General features: G+C 34.0%; 1 protein-coding gene across 1 annotated transcript in view; it reads right to left on the bottom strand.

Moving 5' to 3' along the window:
* The window catches only part of LOC149796745 (dolichyl pyrophosphate Glc1Man9GlcNAc2 alpha-1,3-glucosyltransferase-like), a 61,903-nt gene that overhangs the window by 6,441 nt on the left and 31,163 nt on the right, over positions 1 to 24,299 (bottom strand). Inside the window, exons 8-12 of the mRNA XM_089960638.1 lie at positions 23,859 to 23,962; positions 17,808 to 17,928; positions 11,990 to 12,129; positions 7,312 to 7,451; positions 3,071 to 3,168 (exon numbers count right to left, since the gene is read on the bottom strand). Of these exons, the coding sequence (XP_089816764.1) occupies positions 3,071 to 3,168; positions 7,312 to 7,451; positions 11,990 to 12,129; positions 17,808 to 17,928; positions 23,859 to 23,962 (603 nt within the window). The remainder of the gene's footprint in view (positions 1 to 3,070; positions 3,169 to 7,311; positions 7,452 to 11,989; positions 12,130 to 17,807; positions 17,929 to 23,858; positions 23,963 to 24,299) is intronic.

Here is a 24,299-nt window from a genome sequence, read left to right as displayed (position 1 = left end):
GTCTTGGTGTATTAAACCAGCAAGTGAGAATTGTTTCCCAGAGTTAATGTTCTTGTTAAAGGTAAGTATTGGTTGTTGTTTTTATTTCAATGTTACAGAGATTACACCCCACACACCAAGTTCATCTGTTCAAGTTGGTGCGACCTGTTACACCCTTTGTTTACAGAGTGAATCTCTTCATGTCATCTGTGAATTAAGCCGTCAATTTTTGTCTCACAATGATTTTATTTCTAGATTTGATTTCATTTATTGGTACATGTACAGGTATATATTTTTCATAAATCCCCAAAAGCTTGGTCAAAACTGTCCTTACAGTTGTTATTACAAACACATTAACATCTAGCACCTTAATAACAATGGCAGAACCTCCAATAAAAAGAGACAAATTGTAACTCTAGAGAAAAGAATTATTGTAGTTGAAAGAAGTGAAAAAGAGAAGACCACTTGCAAAACAGCAGTTTAAATGTCTGCAAAACAAATTCTGGGTGTTACAAAGGACAAGTACTAAGTTAGAAATGATTTCATATGCTAATAACAGAACTGTTAGTAGTACCTCTACTTCATGGATGGGGTACTAACATAAGCCTATGTATATCAATAGAGCAGCCAGGTGTAATTCACACCCGGTGCTTTTCAGCCTTTTATAAAAAAAAACCTGAACATGTTCCTCACACATCTTAAAAAACATTGACTATTCCTTCTATTTAATACCAGAATTACTGCATATCATTGTAGAAATACATGTAAAATATCTTTTACCTTCTAAATATTATTTGTTCCTTCTGAATCGTCCACCATATTTGTTCAACTGATAGCTACTTCCGTTTTCTGTCTCATTTTTTAATGTGCCATATAAGGACATTGCTGCCTTATTTGGAAATATAAACAGATCATAGTAATATGACATGCATTAAATAATATATCGTAGAATACCCAAATATGGCAAAGCAAGCCTTAATTTGAAAATGAATTACTTCGAGTATCTCATGTTATCTGTCATTGTGGACAAGGTATGATTAGCGTAAATATTCCAATATAATTTACCTGATACAGGTTTAATAACTTTATCATTAACCAAAATAAATGAAAAAGATAACTCTACTTAGCTAGTCAATTTTAACTATAGTCATCTTTTTGTCTTTGGCAATAGTTTTATTTGCTCCATTATTAGGTACAGGATCAGAGGCCATGTTGAGACTATGACATTGTAGCTAATGCTAATAAATGTAGATTTGACCTTCAAATATAAATGTGATGCATGTTTAAAGACAGAAGTATATCTTTATTGCTATATGACTATTTTCAGATTAATGCCTACAATATTGTGCAAGAACTCTTAATAAAGAATAGAATATATATATATACATTGATTTTGGTTATTTTCTCTAAATGCTGAAATTTGACCAAGGAAACTCTGAGAGAGACCACATATCTAAAGATACCATTTTTTTTGGCAGGAAGGGCAGTCTCTCACGACAGGTTTCACTGTACTTACAGGCCAATTCATCATTTCTGATGAATTCTTAATATTTTCTAACTTTAAAAACTTAATAAGTTATAACTTTGCTGATTTTTTCTTTGTCAATGTAAGTTTAAAAAAACAACAAGATTTCACACAAAGATAAAAAATAAAAACCAAACTGGACTTCACTGCAATCCAGTAGTTTTATTGTCATACCTATAAAGTAAGTAGTACAATAAAGGATTTCTCCTCGCAGTGAACAAACTATGCAACTGAAAAATTATTTCCTCTTGTAGTGAGCAAACTATGCAACTGAGAAAGTATTTCTTCTTGCAGTGAACAAACTATGCAACTGAGAAAGTATTTCCTCTTGCAGTGAACAAACTATGCAACTGAGAAAGTATTATTCGTTGCAGTGAACAAACAATGTAACTGAGAAAGTAATTTCCTTGCAGTGAACAAACAATGCAACTGAGAAAGTATTTTTCCTTGCAGTGAAGAAACTATATGACTGAACAAGTATTTCTTCCTGCAGTGAACAAACAATGCAACTAAGAAAGTTACCTTAGCCTATGCCAGGACCTGCAACTTGAAAAAAATTCAAAATCCAGTTTTTAACAAAATAAATAAGTCAATACTGAAACTATACACTTAGTTTTTAAAATTATTGATCAAAATCTGGGAACAAAACAGCAACACCGAATATATGACTTTGCACTAATGTAAAAAAAAATATGGTGGAAAGAATTTTAAGAAAACAAATCCTACTGACTGAGAAGCCTCAAAGACTTGTTCAAAATATGAGAAAAATGAATAAATGATTCCTCCATATACCCGCATGTAAATATATATGCAGATTCATGTCTGCAGTGCCATCAATGACATCATACAAAGCATATTAAATAAACGATTATTATGTGCTATGCTCTTTCAATGCACTTTTAAGTTATATCTCACTTTTTCATCTATTATGATCTATCAAAGGTGTTATAGTGTGACCAAGACTAAGTCTGCTGGAATTCTCAGTCAGAATAACAGTCGAGTCCAAGTGTAAGTGCCTGGATCCCAGACCTATGGCTTAGGGAATTCTCAGTCAGAATAAAGGTTGAGTCCAAGTGTAAGTGCCTGGATCCCAGACCTATGGCTTAGGGAATTCTCAGTCAGAATAACAGCTGAGTCCAAGTGTAAGTGCCTGGATCCCAGACCTATGGCTTAGGGAATTTTCAACTCTTAGCATTGTGACTTGCAATCATAAAATAGCGTTTTGCTGTTTAGTCTTTTTATGAAACATCATCACTTTAAATTATCTATCATACGATTGTATGGATTACATCAGTGATCAATCAATACTATTTTAATCAATCAACCTACTGGACTCTTACAAGTATATAAAAAGTGTCTGCAAAGAACACTCTCAGCTGGTCTGTAAAGAACACTCTCAGCTGGTCTGCAAAGAACACTCTCAGCTGGTCTTAGCCGGTCTGTAAAGAACACTCTTAGCTGACCCCCCAAGTAGCTGTTATACACTGATCTGACCATACATAAGACAGTTTGCTTGTGTGTCCCAGTGTCTGTAAATGACTAAGTAAAGAGAAGTAACTCACAAACCTTGCGGTCTATACAAAAGAGGAAACAAGGAGTAGTGTCCCACTGTTGAAATCACAAGAAATAGTTGGGCATCTTTCTTCTTGTACAGCATTAGTAAACTGAAAGTAAATTAAGAGCTCTATCAAAAATGCTATAGCAAGATTTAATGAGACTTGTGTACTCAAAGACTCTACAATAAGGTTTCTATATATAATGTGACACTTGAATCTTATTGTTATCCAACAGATGGTGCTTGTCCTTGAAGTTCGTATTTAGACTCGCCAACTTCAACACAAACAAAATCAAATATTCCTGATTTTCTGCCATTAAAATCACCTGGCAATGCAGTTTAAGGAAAAACTCTTTTTATTTTCTAATTTAACTAATATGGTTACATTTAACAGCCAGCTCACCCAAAACATGCCTTTCAAATGTCCAATAAACATTACATTATCGTAGTAAAAGGAAATTTAAGTAATCCATGACAATCCTTACTTAGGTCAGGCAGTGAATCATTTCAACTGTTGCATCATATAATGTAAAGTGATATGGAGTAATAAGTCAAATTAACATGATTGAGCAGCTTTGATGATGATACTAAATCACAGGCTTTTGATGATAATACTAAATCACAGGCTTTTGATGATGATACTAAATCACAGGCTTTTGATGATGATACTAAATCACAGGCTTTTGAATGATGATACTAAATCACAGGCTTTTGATGATACTAAATCACAGGCTTTTGATGATGATACTAAATCACAGGCTTTTGATGATGATACTAAATCACAGGCTTTTGATGTTAATGCTAAATCACAGGCCTTTGAATGATGATACTAAATCACAGGCTTTTGATGATGATACTAAATCACAGGCTTTTGAATGATGATACTAAATCACAGGCTTTTGATGATAATGCTAAATCACAGGCTTTTGATGATAATACTATATCACAGGCTTTTGAATGATGATACTAAATCACAGGCTTTTGATGATACTAAATCACAGGCTTTTGATGATGATACTAAATCACAGGCTTTTGATGATGATACTAAATCACAGGCTTTTGATGTTAATGCTAAATCACAGGCCTTTGATGATAATACTAAATCACAGGCTTCTGATGATAATACTAAATCACAGGCTTTTGATGATGATACTAATTCACAGGCTTTTGATGATGATACTAAATCACAGGCTTTTGATGATGATACTAAATCACAGGCTCTTGATGATGATATTAAATCACAGGCTTTTGATGATAATACTAAATCACAGGCTTTTGATGATGATACTAAATCACAGGCTTTTGATGATGATACTAAATCACAGGCTCTTGATGATGATATTAAATCACAGGCTTTTGATGATAATACTAAATCACAGGCTTTTGATAATGATACTAAATCACAGGCTTTTGATGATGATACTAAATCACAGGCTTTTGATGATAATACTAAATCACAGGCTTTTGATAATGATACTAAATCACAGGCTTTTGATGATGATACTAAATCGGGCTTTTGATGATGATACTAAATCAGGCTTTTGATGATGATACTAAATCACAGGCTTTTGATGATGATATTAAATCACAGGCCTTTGATGATAATACTAAATCACAGGCTTTTGATGATGATACTAAATCACAGGCTTTTGATGATGATACTAAATCACAGGCTTTTGATGATGATACTAAATCACAGGCTTTTGATGATAATACTAAATCACAGGCTTTTGATGATAATACTAAATCACAGGCTTTTGATGATGATACCAAATCACAGGCTTTTGATGATCATACTAAATCACAGGCTTTTGATGATTATACTAAATCACAGGCTTTTTATGATGATACTAAATCACAGGCTTTTGATGATTATACTAAATCACAGGCTTTTGATGATGATACTAAATCACAGGCTTTTGATGATGATACTAAATCACAGGCTTTTGATGATGCTACTCAATCACAGGCTTTTGATGATGATAATAAATACGAATGAGAGAGAGAGTTAGAATTATCAACCCCATTGCTCGAAAGCACCTGCCATTCATGTGTGACACGGTGTAAGGTACAAAATAACCATGAGTATATTATATCCAGGGTAACAATATGACAATACCTCACAAACTAAAATCATTATTAGGAATACATTCACTGTGAGTACAAATGACAATCTTTTTGATTCCATGGGTTACAAAAAGTATTATTAAAGCAAGTTAATGCTGTGTATACTATTTACATTGAAGAACTCGAATCCTGTTTGTGTCAATTATGACTACAGATGGCATATAAATGTAAGCCCAGGTGTTGAATAAACACACCCTGTAACAGGCATAAACTCATTGTTTGAACTTGCCGATAGGATATCAAATACAAAGGTTAATTTATTACAAAGCAAGTCAACCGTGGAAGCAGACTTTGGATTCCTTTTAGCATGGAGATTTGTTTTTAACTATACATATGTATACAAAGTCGACCGACATGGGGAAGCCAACTTTGATTTCTTTATACTGGTTTTCACTGGGATTTTGAAAATAAATAGAAACAATGGAACACTTTGAAACAATAACTTCTCACACATTTATAAAAAAAAGTGATTCATTGCAGTCATTGCTATCGCGTACATAGCAAATATAAAAGGGAATAAAAATAAAACAAAATAAACCACATTATAGATTTCCGCTATTATGGATAAGTTTGTAGTGCAATACTAAGTAGTGAAGAGGCCTTGGCTCATGCATGGAAAGAAAATGCATTGCCTAAAGCTTCACCCAAGAGGCCCAAACCTGAACCAGGTGTAAAAAGACAAGAAAGTGGAGACCCCAGTCAGGAGAGAGATGATGCTTTTGAAAGTGATCATGTCAGGCGAGGGCATTACAAGTGTTTTACATTAAAGCAAAAAGAGGAAGCTGTAAATTTCTCAAAATTGGATGGAATTCGAGTAACAGCAAGACATTTCAAAATCCCCAAATCAACCATTGCAAATTGGTTAAAAATAGATTTTTCTCAGCAGCTGAATGAATGGGGACATTTAGCAAGGAGTGGGAGACCAGTATCATATGGCAATGAGTTAAATGGAAAAATTGCAAAGTGGGTTCTTGTCCAATGCTATCTGCAGATCCCTGTCAGTGTGGACACTATATGCGTTTATGCCAAGGAATATGTCAAGTGAACGTCCAGAAATTGAGTTTAAAGCCAGGAAGAACTGGGCAACAGGTTTTTTTAAAATATATTAGCGGCATTCACATTTTGTTCAGCAGTACTTGGATTATGTCAGATATCACTGCTGTGTAAATAAATTGTGTTTGAATCGCTTTGGGACAAGCCAGATCTGATCCAAAAATCATTTAAAGTATGTGGTATTAACAATAACCTGAATATCCGATATGAGGACAAGATACTGAATGTGATGGCAGCGACAGTGAAGAGGACGAATTTGATCGATTTGAGCCCGAGGAGGTTGAGTGGGCAAATTAATAATGTGGACAGATTGAAGGATTTAAATTAAATATATTAGTGGCATTCAAGTTTGTTCAGCAGTACTTGCCATTATGTCAGATATCACTACTGTGAAAATAAAAGATGTTTGGTTTCGGAATTAGTATGTTTATCAATCTCTCTCTTTTTATTTCTCTCTCTCTGTGAATATATTTTTACATAATTACAGTGAATAGTTTATACTGTGCTCATCAATAGTTATTTTGCCAAAATAAGTCGTGTAATGAGCACAAATGGCAAATAAACCTTGACATTTAATTTAAAAAACTTTGTTGAAGCATAAATTATAACAAAAAAAGTTGGAACTCATTCTCATATACACAAATGATTCATTCTTACCTGAGCTCCTGTTCTTAGCAAATTTACAACTAGGAAGAAAAGTGTAAACAAACAACACTCACAGCGTTTTTTTAAAAAGTTTCTTTATTAAAATTTACGTTTGAGTGCATTTTCTGACATTTAGTTTTCGAATGATTTAAAATGGTGTCCCACAACTTACGACTCGAAAAAAACAATGTGTCCCAGAACATACAGTGCACAAAAAAACATTACTTTTAAAATAAATTTATGGTGTCCCAACAAATACAGTGTCCCAACATATACGGTAAATACAGTAATAATGAGAGGAATGGTAAATAGGCAAAATGAATATACCTTAAGGGAAGAATAATGAGAGAAATGGTAAACAGGCAAAATGTACATACCTTAATGGAAGGATAACAAGACAACAGGTACACAGGTAAAATGTACATACCTTAATGGAAGGATAATGAGAAGAATGGCCTTCTCATGTACATGCCAACTGAACATGAAAGAGCCAAAGGCACACAACACCAGTGTTCTCACAAAGCTAGCTGGACCTCGTGGTCTTGACCATAGCAGGAACAAACTCGGCTGAAAGATAAATAAAAAATGGGTAGCAATATCATACATTATTCATGTTGTAATGAAAGACTGAACATGAAGGAATGTTCGTCTCGAACTAGGATGGCAAGATATAGGTATAACATTTTCTGAGGTGAAAGTAGCATCAACAACACAAAATTACACCTCTCCTTTGATGATTCACACACAACCGGGTCCAGGGTACATACTGCATTATAAGCAAGGTGTGAGTTAACAAGGGACTTCTGAAAATCTTCTAATGAATTTTTTTCACTTTGATGCATAAATTACATTTACTTGCAAAATGATTAACTTTGAAAGAACATTAAAAACACTATTCCAAAACATTTCAACATTTGTCACTTGCATACTCTATTGTATATTAAATCTGCATTGTTTGTTAGTTTTGTTTTGTTTTTTATTTCATTATACGTTATGGGTAATGTAAAATTGTATCTTAGAACAGCTGACCTTGTCCAAGGCCAGTGACAGTTTTGTAAACAACATTGGATAACTATTAGGATTATTATTTTAAGTTGAGTCAGCGACGTTTGAATTTCTTCACAGATTCAGATCTTGTGTACATTTAGTTCATTACATGCGTTATTGTAACAGCGACGTTTGAATTTCTTCATATCTTGTGTACATTTAGTTCATTACATGCTTTATTGTAATTTACCTTCTAGAACAATGAACTTTTTACCCTCAGCTCCGGTTTTCTTTTTATGTCTAAGTTTTTTATATATAAATCTTGTTTACTGGAAAATTAGTCATTCATGTGATAACATCTGAGCAGCATTAGTTGTGCAGTAGATTGGATTTGGTTGAAATTACTTAATTCAAAATATTTTTCTCTGGAAATACAAAGTCATCAAAAATAATGTTCTTGGACATAGATAATTAAATTTAGAGTGAAATTCAAATAAGGATATATTCTTGGATTAAATTATGATTCATCAAAAGACTGTTGGCACATTGTCACAACACAGGCCATCACAGGCATATCAGCACCTTCAGCACTGGATTTTTGGAATACCACTTAAGTTTATTTAGAACTTCATTCATTAGGAATAGTGACAGAATTCTAGAATTATTTGGGATTTAATTCACAATAGCATAAGTTAATTTTACATTTAATTTTGTATTAATTATTTGTTGAATTTTGCAAAGCTTGTTGCTTCTCCCTCTTTTCTATTACTTATTTTAAGACCATAGATTTGTGATAACTCTAACGCATGGGAATGTTGATATATTCTAATTTTTTGTTCATCCATAAACAAAACAAGACTTGCTTTTTTTAAAACTGGGGGTATTTGTGAAACAGTATTTATCAACATCGAAACTCAATATTTTTTTTACTACTGTTCTATTAACAAAATATTAATTCTATGATTTCATTGTAAGTAATAGTGAAATTTCTGTTCATCCTTTGCAAATCTCTTCTCCCATTATTAAGTTCACTACAAACTTTGAAACTAAAATCTCCATTTGGATCCATATCTGTGAAACAAAGATTTTCATGCACCAACTACTCCTTTCACTTGCTTCTAGCAATAACAAGCATTTCAATACAGTCAAGGTGTTTACCATACTGAACGTCCAGTTGGCATCATTTACATTTAGGACCATCTAGTAACTTCAATAAGTTTTCTGGTGAAAACCCCACAACAACATGAAAGTTTGTTCAGGAGAAGATGGCTGCCATGGTAGCCATATTAAATACAAGATAAGCACCATATTCAGTTAAGACCAACCAGACATAATTCTCTTTGTGAAAACGCCATGCTGAGATGTCAATCCATTCTGGAGAATTGGCAAAAAGATTTTCAAGATTACTGATGTGGTGACCATACTGGACATCTGACCATTTTCATTTAAGATCAATTAGACCTAAGGATGAATGTGTGTATATAAAGTTTCAAGACAATCCTCCAAGTAGATTGGGACAAACTAAGGTAACAAACTTATTCAAACAGCTGGATATTGTAAATGGATAAAGGCCAACAGGCCATCACATAAGACAGCTGGATATTGTAAATGAATAAAGGACAACAGGCCATCACATAAGACAGCTGGATATTGTAAATGGATAAAGGACAACAGGCCATTACATAAGACAGCTGGATATTGTAAATGGATAAAGGATAACAGGCCATCACATAAATTAGCTGGATATTGTAAATGGATAAAAGACAACAGGCCATCACATAAGACAGCTGGATATTATAAATGGATAAAGGGCAACAGGCTATCACACAAAACAGCTGGATACTGTCAATGGATAAAGGACAACAGGCCATCACATAAGACAGCTGGATATTGTAAATGGATAAAGGACAAAAGGCCATCAAATAAGACAGCTGGATATTGTAAATTGAGAAAGGACAACAGGAATAAGCTCTTCATGGCTATTTAACTCTGAAGCGAAGGCAGAGGTCAAATGGAATATTGAGGCGAAGGCAGAGGTCAAATGGAATATCTGAGGCAAAGGCAGAAGTCAAATGGAATATTTGAGGTGAAGGCAGAAGTCAAATGGAATATTTGAGGCAAAGGCAGAAGTCAAATGGAATATCTGAGGCAAAGGCAGAAGTCAAATGGAATATCTGAGGCAAAGGCAGGGGTCAAATGGAATATTTGAGGCAAAGGCAGAGGTCAAATGGAATATCTCAGGCAAAGGCAGAAGTCAAATGGAATATTTGAGGCAAAGGCAGGGGTCAAATGGAATATTTGAGGCAAAGGCAGAGGTCAAATGGAATATCTCAGGCAAAGGCAGAGGTCAAATGGAATATCTGAAGCAAAGGCAGAGGTCAAATGGAATATTTGAGGCAAAGGCAGAGGTCAAATGGAATATTTGAGGCAAAGGCAGAGGTCAAATGGAATATTTGAGGCAAAGGCAGAGGTCAAATGGAATATTTGAGGCAAAGGCAGAGGTCAAATGGAATATTTGAGGCAAAGGCAGAGGTCAAATGGAATATTTGAGGCGAAGGCAGAGGTCAAATGGAATATTTGAGGCGAAGGCAGAGGTCAAATGGAATATTTGCATCCACCCAGCTAAAACCATGTAGCAGCTTTATCTCCCATTTTAGAAAATGCTTGGCATGAACAACAAAAAAAATTTAACTTTACATGTAAGTGCTTAAGTGCCTGGATTGAATTGACTCGGCCCAAAAAGTCATCCATAAACATAACACAGAGCAACTGCCTTGTTTCAACACTAAGATATATATAACAGTTAAAAAACATAAGGTTTAAATGCTATTTTATCTGCAACTGAGATTCAATTGTTTTGTTTTGTCTAATGAGTTCAGAGCCTAAAGTTATAACCAATAATTTGTCCACAATGTAATTTCTCTTATTAAGCAAATCTTTTGTAATACTGTCCAACAGAAATTGAATGTTTGTAGCCCATTCTAATCCACCTGTCTCACAGAAATTTGACATTTTGTGAAAAAAGAAGTAATGAAAACAATTCCTCTTATAGAATACATGTACATCACTATTCTTAATAAAATAACATGTTATCTTTAAGGTCTTGGTTGATGGAAAATGTTCACATTATAAAGAAGTGTGAAGTTATAAAAATTGTTCACATTATAAAGATGTGTGAAGTTATGAAAAGTGTTCACATTAAGATGTGTGAAGTTATGAAATGTGTTCACATTATAAAGATGTGTGAAGTTATGAAATGTGTTCACATTATAAAGTTGTGTGAAGTTATGAAAAGTGTTCACATTATAAAGATGTGTGAAGTTATGAAATGTGTTCACATTATAAAGTTGTGTGAAGTTATGAAATGTGTTCACATTATGAAGATATGTGAAATTATGAAAAGTGCTAACATAGTCCTCACACCATGTCAACATGGTCCTCACACCATGCAACATACATCCACCAATTTCAAAATGTATACATTTATTTTCAACTCCATTAAATCTTCTGTCTCTCACTGTTTATTTATCCCTCTCAACTAATGTCTCTGTCTGCCTGTCTGTGTCTCCTTCTCTCTTACATACTAACCAACACAACCAATCAACCAGTTAACCAGACATGTTGTTCCAAACCAATAGGCAACACCATTTTAAAAAGTCAATCCTGTATGGAGGCAACATATATCTTGACAACGCTTTCAAGGCATGGCCTTTTGGTTTTGACTTCGATTGTTGTATCACATTTTATGCAATTTGCTATACCTAACACAAATTAAATAGAAAAACTTTCAGCATGAGCCTTGAGAAGCAAGACTGTAAGAGCTCATTCTGAGACCTTTTCTCACACTGTGTAATATCATGGATTAAGACTGTGAGTGAGCCCATTCTGAGACCTTTTCTTCCACTGTGTAATATCATGGATTAAGACTGTGAGTGAGCCCATTCTGAGATCTTTTCTCACACTGTGTAATATCATGCATTAAGCCTGTGAGTGAGCCCATTCTGAGACCTTTCCTTCCACTGTGTAATATCATGGATTAAGACTGTGAGTGAGCCCATTCTGAGACCTTTTCTTCCACTGGGTAATATCATGGAGTCAATAGATAATGTCATACTTACCATGATGGCCAGAAGAGTGGCAACAAGAGTCACAAAAGGGGTTATAGAGGGCAGCACTACATGGTCATACTCCTGTACAAGACCTCCTGTCATCACAGCTGTATGGTTGGATTCAACAGCAAAGAGGTTCAACTTGGAGACTAGAACATGGATGAAAAAGAAATACTAAATGAATTATAATTCAGTGAAAGAGCCAGGAGATAAAACAATTAAAATCTATTTTTTGGATAATTTTATTTTTTAACAGCTCTCGTCGTAATGCAGCAACAGAGGTTGATTAGTCTAAACCTGCTATGTGCTGAGTTGCTTTAAAAAAATGAAAGATCTAAAATTTAATGGATATGTGCATATGAAAAATGGGAAACACTAAAAAGACAATAATTACAGTATTTATGAGACAAACATATTTTTTGTCACATCAGACTGTTTGCACAAACTTGGCCATTCTTTGGCTGTTTTCTAGAGTCCATATTCAGCATGATTTTGGAAGGTCTACATCTTACAATGTTGTCTCGAGTCCATACTCATTATGAGTTTGGAAGGTCTACATCTTACAATGTTGTCTTGAGTCCATACTCATTATGAGTTTGGAAGGTCTACATCTTACAAGGTTGTCTTGAGTCCATACTCCTCATGAGTTTGGAAGGTCTACATCTTACAATGTTATCTTGAGTCCATACTCATCCTGAGTTTGGAAGGTCTTCATCTTACAATGTTGTCTTGAGTCCATACTCATCATAAGTTTGAAAGGTCTACATCTTACAATGTTGTCTTGAGTCCATACTCATCATAAGTTTGAAAGGTCTACATCTTACAATGTTGTCTAGAGTCCATACTCATCATGAGTTTGGAAGGTCTACCTCTTACAATGCTGTCTTGAGTCCATACTCATCCTGAGTTTGGAAGGTCTACATCTTACAATGTTATCTTGAGTCCATACTCATGATAAGTTTGAAAGGTCTACATCTTACAATGTTATCTTGAGTCCATACTCCTCATGAGTTTGGAAGGTCTACATCTTACAATGTTGTCTTGAGTCCATACTCCTCATGAGTTTGGAAGGTCTACATCTTACAATGTTGTCTTGAGTCCATACTCCTCATGAGTTTGGAAGGTCTACATCTTACAATGTTGTCTTGAGTCCATACTCATCACAAGTTTGGAAGGTCTACATCTTACAATGTTGTCTTGAGTCCATACTCATCATGAGTTTGGAAGGTGTACATCTTACAATGTTGTCTTGAGTCCATACTCCTCATGAGTTTGGAAGGTCTACATCTTACAATGTTGTCTTGAGTCCATACTCATCATGAGTTTGGAAGGTCTACATCTTACAATGTTGTCTTGAGTCCATACTCATCATGAGTTTGGAAGGTCTACCTCTTACAATGTTGTCTTGAGTCCATACTCATCATGAGTTTGGAAGGTCTACATCTTACAATGTTGTCTTGAGTCCATACTCATCATGAGTTTGGAAGGTCTACATCTTACAATGTTGTCTTGAGTCCATACTCATCATGAGTTTGGAAGGTCTACATCTTACAATGTTGTCTTGAGTCCATACTCATCATGAGTTTGGAAGGTCTACCTCTTACAATGTTGTCTTGAGTCCATACTCATCCTGAGTTTGGAAGGTCTACATCTTACAAGGTTGTCTTGAGTCCATACTCATCATGAGTTTGGAAGGTCTACATCTTACAAGGTTGTCTTGAGTCCATACTCATCATGAGTTTGGAAGGTCTACATCTTACAATGTTGTCTTGAGTCCATACTCATCATGAGTTTGGAAGGTCTACCTCTTACAATGTTGTCTTGAGTCCATACTCATCATGAGTTTGGAAGGTCTACATCTTACAATGTTGTCTTGAGTCCATACTCATCATGAGTTTGGAAGGTCTACATCTTACAATGTTATCTTGAGTCCATACTCATCACAAGTTTGGAAGGTCTACATCTTACAATGTTATCTTGAGTCCATACTCATCACGAGTTTGGAAGGTCTACATCTTACAATGTTGTCTTGAGTCCATACTCATCACAAGTTTGGAAGGTCTACATCTTACAATGTTATCTTGAGTCCATACTCATCACGAGTTTGGAAGGTCTACATCTTACAATGTTATCTTGAATCCATACTCATCCTGAGTTTGGAAGGTCTACATCTTACAATGTTATCTTGAATCCATACTCATCATGAGTTTGGAAGGTCTACATCTTACAATGTTATCTTGAATCCATACTCATCACGAGTTTGAAACGTCTACATCTTACAATGTTATCTTGAGTCCATACCCATCATAAGTTTGAAAGGTCTTCATCTTACAATGTTGTCTTGAGTCCATACTCATCATGAGTTTGGAAGGTCTACATCTTACAATATTTTCACTTTAATCTAAATATCTATCTGCTTGTGTCACCAGAAACAACAAACAGCTAGTGGGGTTAGATCAGTTCAGCATCAGTTACATAAATGCTGCCCTTCATGAATGGAATTGATGATCTGTTATATGAATGTCGCACTTCATGAATGGAATTGTTAATCTGTTATATGAATGCTGCACTTCATGAATGGAACTGTCAATCTGTTATATGAATGCTGCACTTCATGAATGGAATCGTTAATCTGTTATATGAATGCTGCACTTCATGAATGGAATCGTTAATCTGTTACACGAATGCTGCATTCATGAATGGAATTGTTAATCTGTTATATGAATGCTGCACTTCATGAATGGAATTGTTAATCTGTTATATGAATGCTGCACTTCATGAATGGAATTGTTAATCTGTTATATGAATGCTGCACTTCATGAATGGAATCGTTAATCTGTTACACGAATGCTGCACTTCATGAATGGAATTGTTAATCTGTTATATGAAAGCTGCGCTTCATGAATGGAATCGTTAATCTGTTATATGAAAGCTGCACTTCATGAATGGGACTGTTAATGTTATATGAATGCTGTCCTTAATGAATGGAATTGTCGGTCTGTAATATGAATGCTGCGCTTCATGAATGGAATCGCTAATCTGTTACATGAATGCTGCACTTCATGAATGGAACTGTTAATGTTATATGAATGCTGTCCTTAGTGAATGGAATTTTCAATCTGTTATATGAATGCTGCCCTTAATGAATGGAACTGTTAATCTGTTATATGAATGCTGCGCTTCATGAATGGAATTGTTAATCTGTTATATGAATGCTGCACTTCATGAATGGAATCATTAATCTGTTACACGAATGCTGCACTTCATGAATGGAATTGTTAATGTGTTACATGAATGCTGCACTTCATGAATGGAATTGTTAATGTGTTACACGAATGCTGCACTTCATGAATGGAATTCTTAATCTGTTATACGAATGCTGCACTTCATGAATGGAATCGTTAATCAGTTATATGAATGCTGCACTTCATGAATGGAATCGTTAATCAGTTATATGAATGCTGCATTTCATGAATGGAATCGTTAATCAGTTATATGAATGCTGCACTTCATGAATGGAATTGTTAATCTGTTATACGAATGCTGCACTTCATGAAAGGAATCATTAATCTGTTATATGAATGCTGCCCTTAATGAATGGAATTGTTAATCTGTTATATGAATGCTGCACTTCATGAATGGAATTGTTAATCTGTTATATGAATGCTGCACTTGATGAATGGAATTGTTAATCTGTTATATGAATGCTGCACTTCATGAATGGAATTGTTAAGCTGTTATATGAATGCTGCACTTCATGAATGGAATTGTTAATCAGTTATATGAATGCTGCGCTTCATGAATGGAACTGTTAATGTTATATGAATGCTGCACTTCATGAATGGAATCGTTAATCTGTTATATGAATGCTGCACTTCATGAATGGAATTGTTAATCTGTTATATGAATGCTGCACTTCATGAATGGAATTGTTAATCTGTTATATGAATGCTGCCCTTAATGAATGGAATTGTTAATCTGTTATATGAATGCTGCACTTCATGAATTGTTAATCTGTTATATGAATGCTGCACTTCATGAATGGAATTGTTAATCTGTTACACAAATGCTGCACTTCATGAATGGAATTGTTAACCTGTTATATGAATGCTGCACTTCATGAATGGAATTGTTAATCTGTTACACGAATGCTGCACTTCATGAATGGAATTGTCAATCTGTTACACGAATGCTGCACTTAATGAATGGAACTGTTAATGTTATATGAATGCTGCCCTTAATGAATGGAATCGTTAATCTGTTATATGAATGCTGCACTTCATGAATGGAATCGTTAATCAGTTATATGAATGCTGCACTTCATGAATGGAATTGTTAATCTGTTATATGAATGCTGCACTTCATGAATGGAATCGTTAATCTGTTATATGAATGCTGTGCTTCATGAATGGAATTGTTAATCTGTTATATGAATGCTGCACTTCATGAATGGAATTGTTAATCTGTTATATGAATGCTGCGCTTCATGAATGGAATTGTTAATCTGTTATATGAATGCTGCACTTCATGAATGGAATCGTTAATCAGTTATATGAATGCTGCACTTCATGAATGGAATTGTTAATCTGTTATATGAATGCTGCATTTCATGAATGGAATTGTTAATCTGTTATATGAATGCTGCGCTTCATGAATGGAATTGTTAATCAGTTATATGAATGCTGCGCTTCATGAATGGAATTGTTAATCTGTTATATGAATGCTGCACTTCATGAATGGAATCGTTAATCTGTTACACGAATGCTGCACTTCATGAACGGAACTGTTAATGTTATATGAAAGCTACTGTTCATGAATGAAACTGTCAATCTGTTGCATGAAAGCTGCTGTTTATTATTGGAATTGTCAATCTGTTATATGAATGCTGCCCTTCATGAATGGAATTGTCATTTTGTTACCCTAATTACAGTCTAAATTCATCTTGCCATAGCATCTGTTGTAATACTTCAACTGCCTGAAAGTTTTATTTTTCCACTGAATCACCATATCCTCACCAATATATTCCCTTTATAATGACTTTGATTTTAACAGTGCGTAAAAGTTGTTTTAGTGAAATATGTCTGTTTGTACAAAGTTTAACAGCACATAAGCACAATCCTGGCTATACATTGCCAATAAAATATTTTCAAAAATACACCGTATGTCAAACCAACAATCAAATCAACATTGCAAAATGTGTGACTTTGATGCCATGGTTAAAAGGCAGAATAAGCATATTACTGAATGAATTGCTGTAGCTCACAATGATTCATCCAACATGTGAAAAAATATCCATTAACAGATTTTGGAAACATAAGCAAATGAGATGTAAATTTTTTAAACCTTAATACAAAATTTCTATGATTGTGACGCTGATCTGAAATCAAAGGAGAGAGAGAGAGGCATGCCACAGAATGAACTGATGAGCTTCACAATGTTTAATGAACAGTATGATGCAAATCTATCTGGGTTGATGCAAATCTATCTGGGTCTATCAGAAAATGAAACCATCTGAAGAACACCTTAACAAGATTTTCTAGGACTATAACCTTGACTCTAAGGTAAAATAGGCCACTGAGCATTTTGTTGAATGAATTGTCCTTATTTCATTATGATTCATGAAAATTTTAATGACACTATCAATCAGCTTTAGGAAATATATGTAAAATGAAAACGTTAGCCAAAACATAACTGTGACTGTGGAAAAGTGACTGTTATGTCAAAACTTATGCTAAAGTGGGCTGAACAATTAAAATAATTTCCACCTGCAACAACTTTTACAATATTTGTGTGTATCTGCCATTGTTGCTAAAATAAGAGGTAGTACCTGTGACAGTTGCAGCCTTGTCTGCTACATTGTAGAGAACCCAGAAATTGGGTGCCCAGTAGGCATGGCACAATCCTCTCTTGACGGGGAAGAGTCTGGATAACAGCTGAAGTAACTGACCCTGATTAAGATAGAATAGATAAAATGATAAGGATGCTCATTTCTCTGCAGTAGCCTCCCTTGCTTTTGTAGTCAAAATTTAAGTGCAAAAATTAAAATTGACAAGATTCATTCCAGTAAGGCATAGTGACTTGGCAAGAACACTCTAATTAAAATTGAAAATATCCATTACAGTAATGCACAGTGGTTTGGCTACAAACATTCCAATTAAAATAGGTAACGTTTGGATGACTATGCCCACTAACTCAACACAGCATAGTTTTAAGTGATATCATTAGAAGTTTATAACAAAAGTAGATAGCCAACAGTTTTATGCTGTGCTGCATCTGAGTTTGATTCCAATTGCAAATAAAAATAAATGTAACCAGCCAAAATACTAACATTGAAACAGAAAGTTTTAAAGTAAAGCTTTTAAAACAAGGAACTTCACAAATTTACATCTGCATAAATTAGGTTAATTTCTTTAAAATTCCACACCATTCACTGACTGAATGCTTGAAAATTAATTTATTAAAACTAGCTCTGTTTGTAATACATATTTCCAATCTATGCAATGGTAAAGAATATAATTATTCTGAGTTTCATAAATTACATATGAAATTTACTCAAATGTAAGATTTATTTACCTTCTGATGAAACATGTCTGTTTATTTAAGAAACCAACTCAAAAGCTCTGCAGATTGTAACAAAAGCTAATAAATTAAACTTTATACTTGCCTAGTATGACATTATGAAGTTATGTATTTGTCTAGTGTGATATCATAATGTTATGTATATGTCAAGTGTGACATCATGATGTTATGTATTTGTCTATGTAATGCCACTATGTTGTGTGATGTCATGATGTTATTTATGTTTCAAGTGTGACATCATAATGTTATGTATTTGTCAAGTGTGACATCATAATGTTATGTATTTGTCAAGTGTGACATCATAATGTTATGTATTTGTCAAGTGTGACATCATAATGTTATGTATTTGTCAAGTGTGACATCATAATGTTATGTATTTGTCTAGTCTGACAAGGAACTTGGAAAGATGCTGCCACTATATGATCTAAAAAGGGGAGCCCCCCCATCACAACAATAAAGATGGGGGTAACAAAAAGGAGGGGGAGCAGGAAACTGGCAAAATAATTCAATATTTTCCTAAGACTTCAATATCCATATCTCTGTTTGAGCTTTATTTAAATCAAAATCTCACCTCATCGTATAATCACTAATATGTTGCATGTTTCTGAGTTTAAGCTGTTTCTTATCTGTGTATGAAAATTGTACTGTGCTGAGAATCCCCTTTAACAGTTTGACAACGAACAGTGCAAAACTAGTATTTAACTAGCCTGAGTGCTTTCGACTCTTTAATGAGTCTTTTTCAAAGGCAAATACAAAGCATAGACAAGACAAATAAAACAGAAAAACGGTTATGTTTATGAACCTTTACATGGATGTTTCTATAGGAATTAAACCTTTTAACTTTATTATGTTTCAACTAGTTTATTTCAGCTTGTTACTGATACTGGAAAATATCTGTATTGACCTAGAAATTGATGAGCCATAACGATATCTGTTATTTTATGTAAATTTATGTCAGCGCAAATGACCATGTACAAGTAAAATTATCTTTTGCAGCAGACACATTTTCTTTTGAAAAATTCTCTAAATTTGCTTAATAGCCTATGAATACTATAACAATGAAATATCTGGGATATAATTTGCCTTTGAAAAAGACTAATTAAAGAGTCAAAAGCACTCAGGCTAGTTAGATACTAGTTTCGCACTGTTCATTGTCAGTTTACTGCATTTATCTTAATCAATCCCTGACATGTGTCATCCCTTGCTGGATCCAGTGCACTTGAAAGGATTGTTATTCGCCATATGATTTGTATTCTTTATATATATATATATATATATATATATATATATATATATATATATATATATATATATATATATATGTATATAGCTAGCTTAGTCAGCTGGAAAAGGTTGGGAAACTGTTCTTTATTGTGTGCAATTTTAATAGCTCACAGGCAATGTCCTTCAGATACTTCTGTTCCAATATAAGATTTTTCACCAACATAAGCTCTGACAATGTTTCCCTTTCTTGAATCAGTGCTTTACTGACTACTATGCCAGATTTCCCATCTGTTCAATAATACTGTATTAGGATTTTATGTCCATGAATGTTATACAGTAAAACCTGTTATGAGAGACCGCCCCTTCTGCCAACCAAAAGCGGTCTCTCAAGACAGGTGGTCTCTCATAAGAGGTGTGTGAAAATGGACTGGTTTTCAGGGTCAGTAGTTAGCATTGTTGAAAAATAAATAATACCCATACTCACTGTACATGTATCATATCCTTTATTCATGAATCTTGTTAAATAATGCATGCATTCCTCTCAAAATATCTTTATATAATAAAGATATACATCTATCAAACGAGAATAAAATTTATATTTCAACATCACATTAATATATACAAAAAATTAACAGTTAGATATGATGTATACATCTTATTTTATACACTTATTCACTTGTTTTTTTTAAAGAAATCCATTATACTTCTTTGTTGACATGTTTTACTCAGCTATTTGGTCTGAACATGTATCTCAATTATTGCCCTTTCATGAATCAACTTCCCACTTACTGGTATGTTTTTACTCCTTGCGACACAAAACCACTCCCATACTCGCTCGTTCAGATCTCCGTAAACTGTCCGTCGTGCCGTGGCATATTTCCTCTGTGCTTGTGCACCTTTCTGCCATTCGTTTCTAATGGACTTCTTGTCTTTGATTACATTTTGAACTTGCGTTTTACCGACGCTTAAGCTAACTGCTATTTTGCGAGTGGTCTCGCCTTTTTCATTTCTTTCAATGACATTAATCCTTTCTTCCAGTGTTAAAATTTTTCTTTTTTTCAGCGGAGATTCTGCCGTTGTTATTAGTGTTGACGTTATAAAGACTATCGGTTTTGATCAGGTTTTGGGGAATTGTGGAATAAATATATATTATGTACCAATGAATGAAACCAAAAGACATAATTAACTCATCAGGATACAATACTGTACATTTATTCTGAGACGAAGTTTAAATCAACAGCGTTATAGCTCGATAAACAAATGTTCTGACCATCTGCACCCACGTAAACAGATTGTGGCTTGGTGAAACACTAATAAAAGAAATAAAAAATAATTTTAAAAAAATCCGGAAATGATTCTCACTTACTAGTATTAAAGACAATGAGCTCATTCACCCTCCAGGCATTATGGATTAACTGGAAAGCAAACGACGTACTCAAACCAACACTGAAGCCCTTTCAAACGATTTCTCACTTGGACATAAGGACTACCGGTGTTTTGTGAGTTTTCATACAGATAAAGAAAAAATACAAACCTCTAAATTGACTGCGTATATCCATCATTACTCCCTTTGATGTTACTCTTACTGGCTATTCACATGACTTCGGCACTACAATGGCGGTTAGTGACATGTACTTTAGTCTGGTTTACTGCAGTTTACAAATGACACCGTACACTGGAGTTGTAAATTTCACAAAACTGGTACTGTAGCAAGACAAATTATTTTTAAATACTTTATTAGAGCAATCTTTGCTATTTATGCAGTCTTTGTTACAAAGGATTAAATGATGGTTAGAGGTGTTTATCCCGATATATGGTTGTTCAACTATAGTGTTATTTAATGTGCACTTTGTTTGCATACTACATTTATCCCGAGCTCTAGTGTTTACAAAGGATTAGGTTAAGGTCAGTGGTGTCAATCTGTTTTGATTTTTTGGCGATGCAGTCGTTCATAGCAGTGTCAAAATGCATATTTTGCCAAGAAATCGCGGTCGCTGGTCGCGTTCAGCAGGTGGTCGTTCATAACAGAGCGTTTATATAGTAAAATCGATCCGTGCATTACAATTGTGGTCGGAAATGACAGGTGGTTGCTCATAGCAGAGGTCGCTCATGACAGGTTTTACTGTAGTCTACTTGTACAGAAAGAGATATTTTGATCAAATAAATATCTTTATGTCCTAATTTCATTTTTAGATTCTTTTCATTACATTCATTTTAACCCTTATCTGGCCATATAGTTTTGCAGCACAAGATCCCCATGGTTAAATTGTTTGCGAAAAGAAATGAAAATTGCACTTTAAATTGTCTGCATTTTAATTCAGACTGTTATTCTGCCTTTTCAACATTTAATGTCAAAATACCACTGCTATGGTGGGTGACTGTGACCGACATCCCATCTCTTTTTGTCCATCCAGCATGTACATCTGACTCGTATTTAACACCATTTTTAGGTTCAAAATCACTTTTTTGTGCTGGTATCTCCATCAACACTTTCTTAGCCAAAAATAATCTGATACACTTCACAACTTTAAAAAAAATTGGCATTATCACTATCATTAGCCAGTATTTGCAGAACAACATAGTCATTTAAAGATGAACCACACAGCCATTTTGTTTTCTAGTTAGCCCATATTATAAATGCGCATTTGTAAAACTTCCTTGATGCAAAACTTAACTATGATAAATGCTAATTCAAGGGCCAAATGTGCCAATCAAATTTAGTTTGAGTCATTCGTGTCAAGCCAAAGAACTAAGATGTATAAACAGCTATAAAGAAAGAAGTGTCGTGAAAAGCTCCTAGATACCTCTACTGGCATGACTTATGTTATGACAAGCACTTTAAGGGTGAACAGCTAAACAGAAACTGTATTAAGCACAGAGTATATTTTTATATACATGACTCTAATTGCCAAGTGCTGTCGCACATTACGAGTCTCCATGTATACAAATTCATAAACATCTAGCATAATTCATGCAATTACATGCCCCGGCAGCATTTTTGGATTTGATATGCATGGGTGAAATATCCAAATAATGCAACTGGTTCATGAAATGTCAAAATAATGACCAAGAAATAATTGTCTCTATTCATTATTGTTTAAATTTACAAATACTCTTGGATTAAAATGAAAATCAAACATAAATTTTAAATGATTTATTTTTCACAAAATACATTTCCATAATGTCAAAAAAGCTGAGAATCACTGGAAGATATTCTCTCAAAATTACCTACCATGTAAATGAATGAACCAAACGAATGTCTCACAATTACCTACCATGTAAATGAATGGACCAAAAGATATTATGAATGAACTAAATGATAGTGTCTCAAAATTACCTACCATGTAAATGAATGAACCAAACGATAGTGTCTCAAAATTACCTACCATGTAAATGAATGAACCAAACGATAGTGTCTCAAAATTACCTACCATGTAAATGAATGGACCAAAAGATATTCTCTCAAAACTACCAACCATGTAAATGAATGAACCAAACGACAGTGTCTCAAAATTACCTACTATGTAAATGAATGGACCAAAAGATATTCTCTCAAAACTACCTACCATGTAAATGAATGAATCAAATGATATCGTCTCAAAATTACCTACCATGTAAATGAATGGACCATATGATATTATCCACAAAATTACCTATACCATGTAAATGAATGGACCAAATGATATTATCTCAAAATTACCTACCATGTAAATGAATGGACCAAATGATATTATCCACAAAATTACCTATACCATGTAAATGAATGGACCAAATGATATTATCTCAAATTACCTACCATGTAAATGAATGGACCAAATTATATTATCCACAAAATTACCTATACCATGTAAATGAATGGACCAAATGATATTGTCTCAAAATTACCTACCATGTAAATGAATGGACCAAATTATATTCTCCACAAAATTACCTATACCATGTAAATGAATGGACCAAATGATATTGTCTCAAAATTACCTACCATATAAATGAATCGACCAAATGATATTATCCACAAAATTACCTATACCATGTAAATGAATGGACCAAATGATATTGTCTCAAAATTACCTACCATGTAAATGAATGGACCAAATGATACTGCAAAGACGGAGAAAACAATGATTCCGAGGGAAATCAAGCGTACAGGAGAGAATGAGCCCCATCTGATTCTACCATCTGAAACAGATAAAAGTCATGAAAATCATATTTTGCAGGAAGTGTACATTTTTACATTTAAACATTCTAATGTGTTGGCTAATTGCATTTTGACTGTTAAGTCAAAAAAAGGGCATCTTTAAATTAAGTCAAAAAAAGGGCATCTTTAAACTAAAATTTCATAGTTTCTATCAAAAGGATTTCAACATTTTTTAGTTATTTTAATTTTGGCCAATTGCAAAATATACAAATTTAGTTTGAAAATTGTATATTTGCATGTATAATAGTTTGTCCTTGGATCTAAAGTATATATCTGGATATCTGCACTATAAGAAAAAGGATCAATGTTTATGTGTAA

This window comes from Sinohyriopsis cumingii, chromosome 6 (genome assembly GCF_028554795.1).
Source record: "Sinohyriopsis cumingii isolate HCF-2022 chromosome 6, ASM2855479v2, whole genome shotgun sequence".
In the NCBI taxonomy this organism is placed as follows: Eukaryota; Metazoa; Mollusca; class Bivalvia; order Unionida; family Unionidae; genus Sinohyriopsis; species Sinohyriopsis cumingii.
Note: the sequence above shows the minus strand (reverse complement) of the source record. Positions and strands in the feature narration are given on the sequence as shown.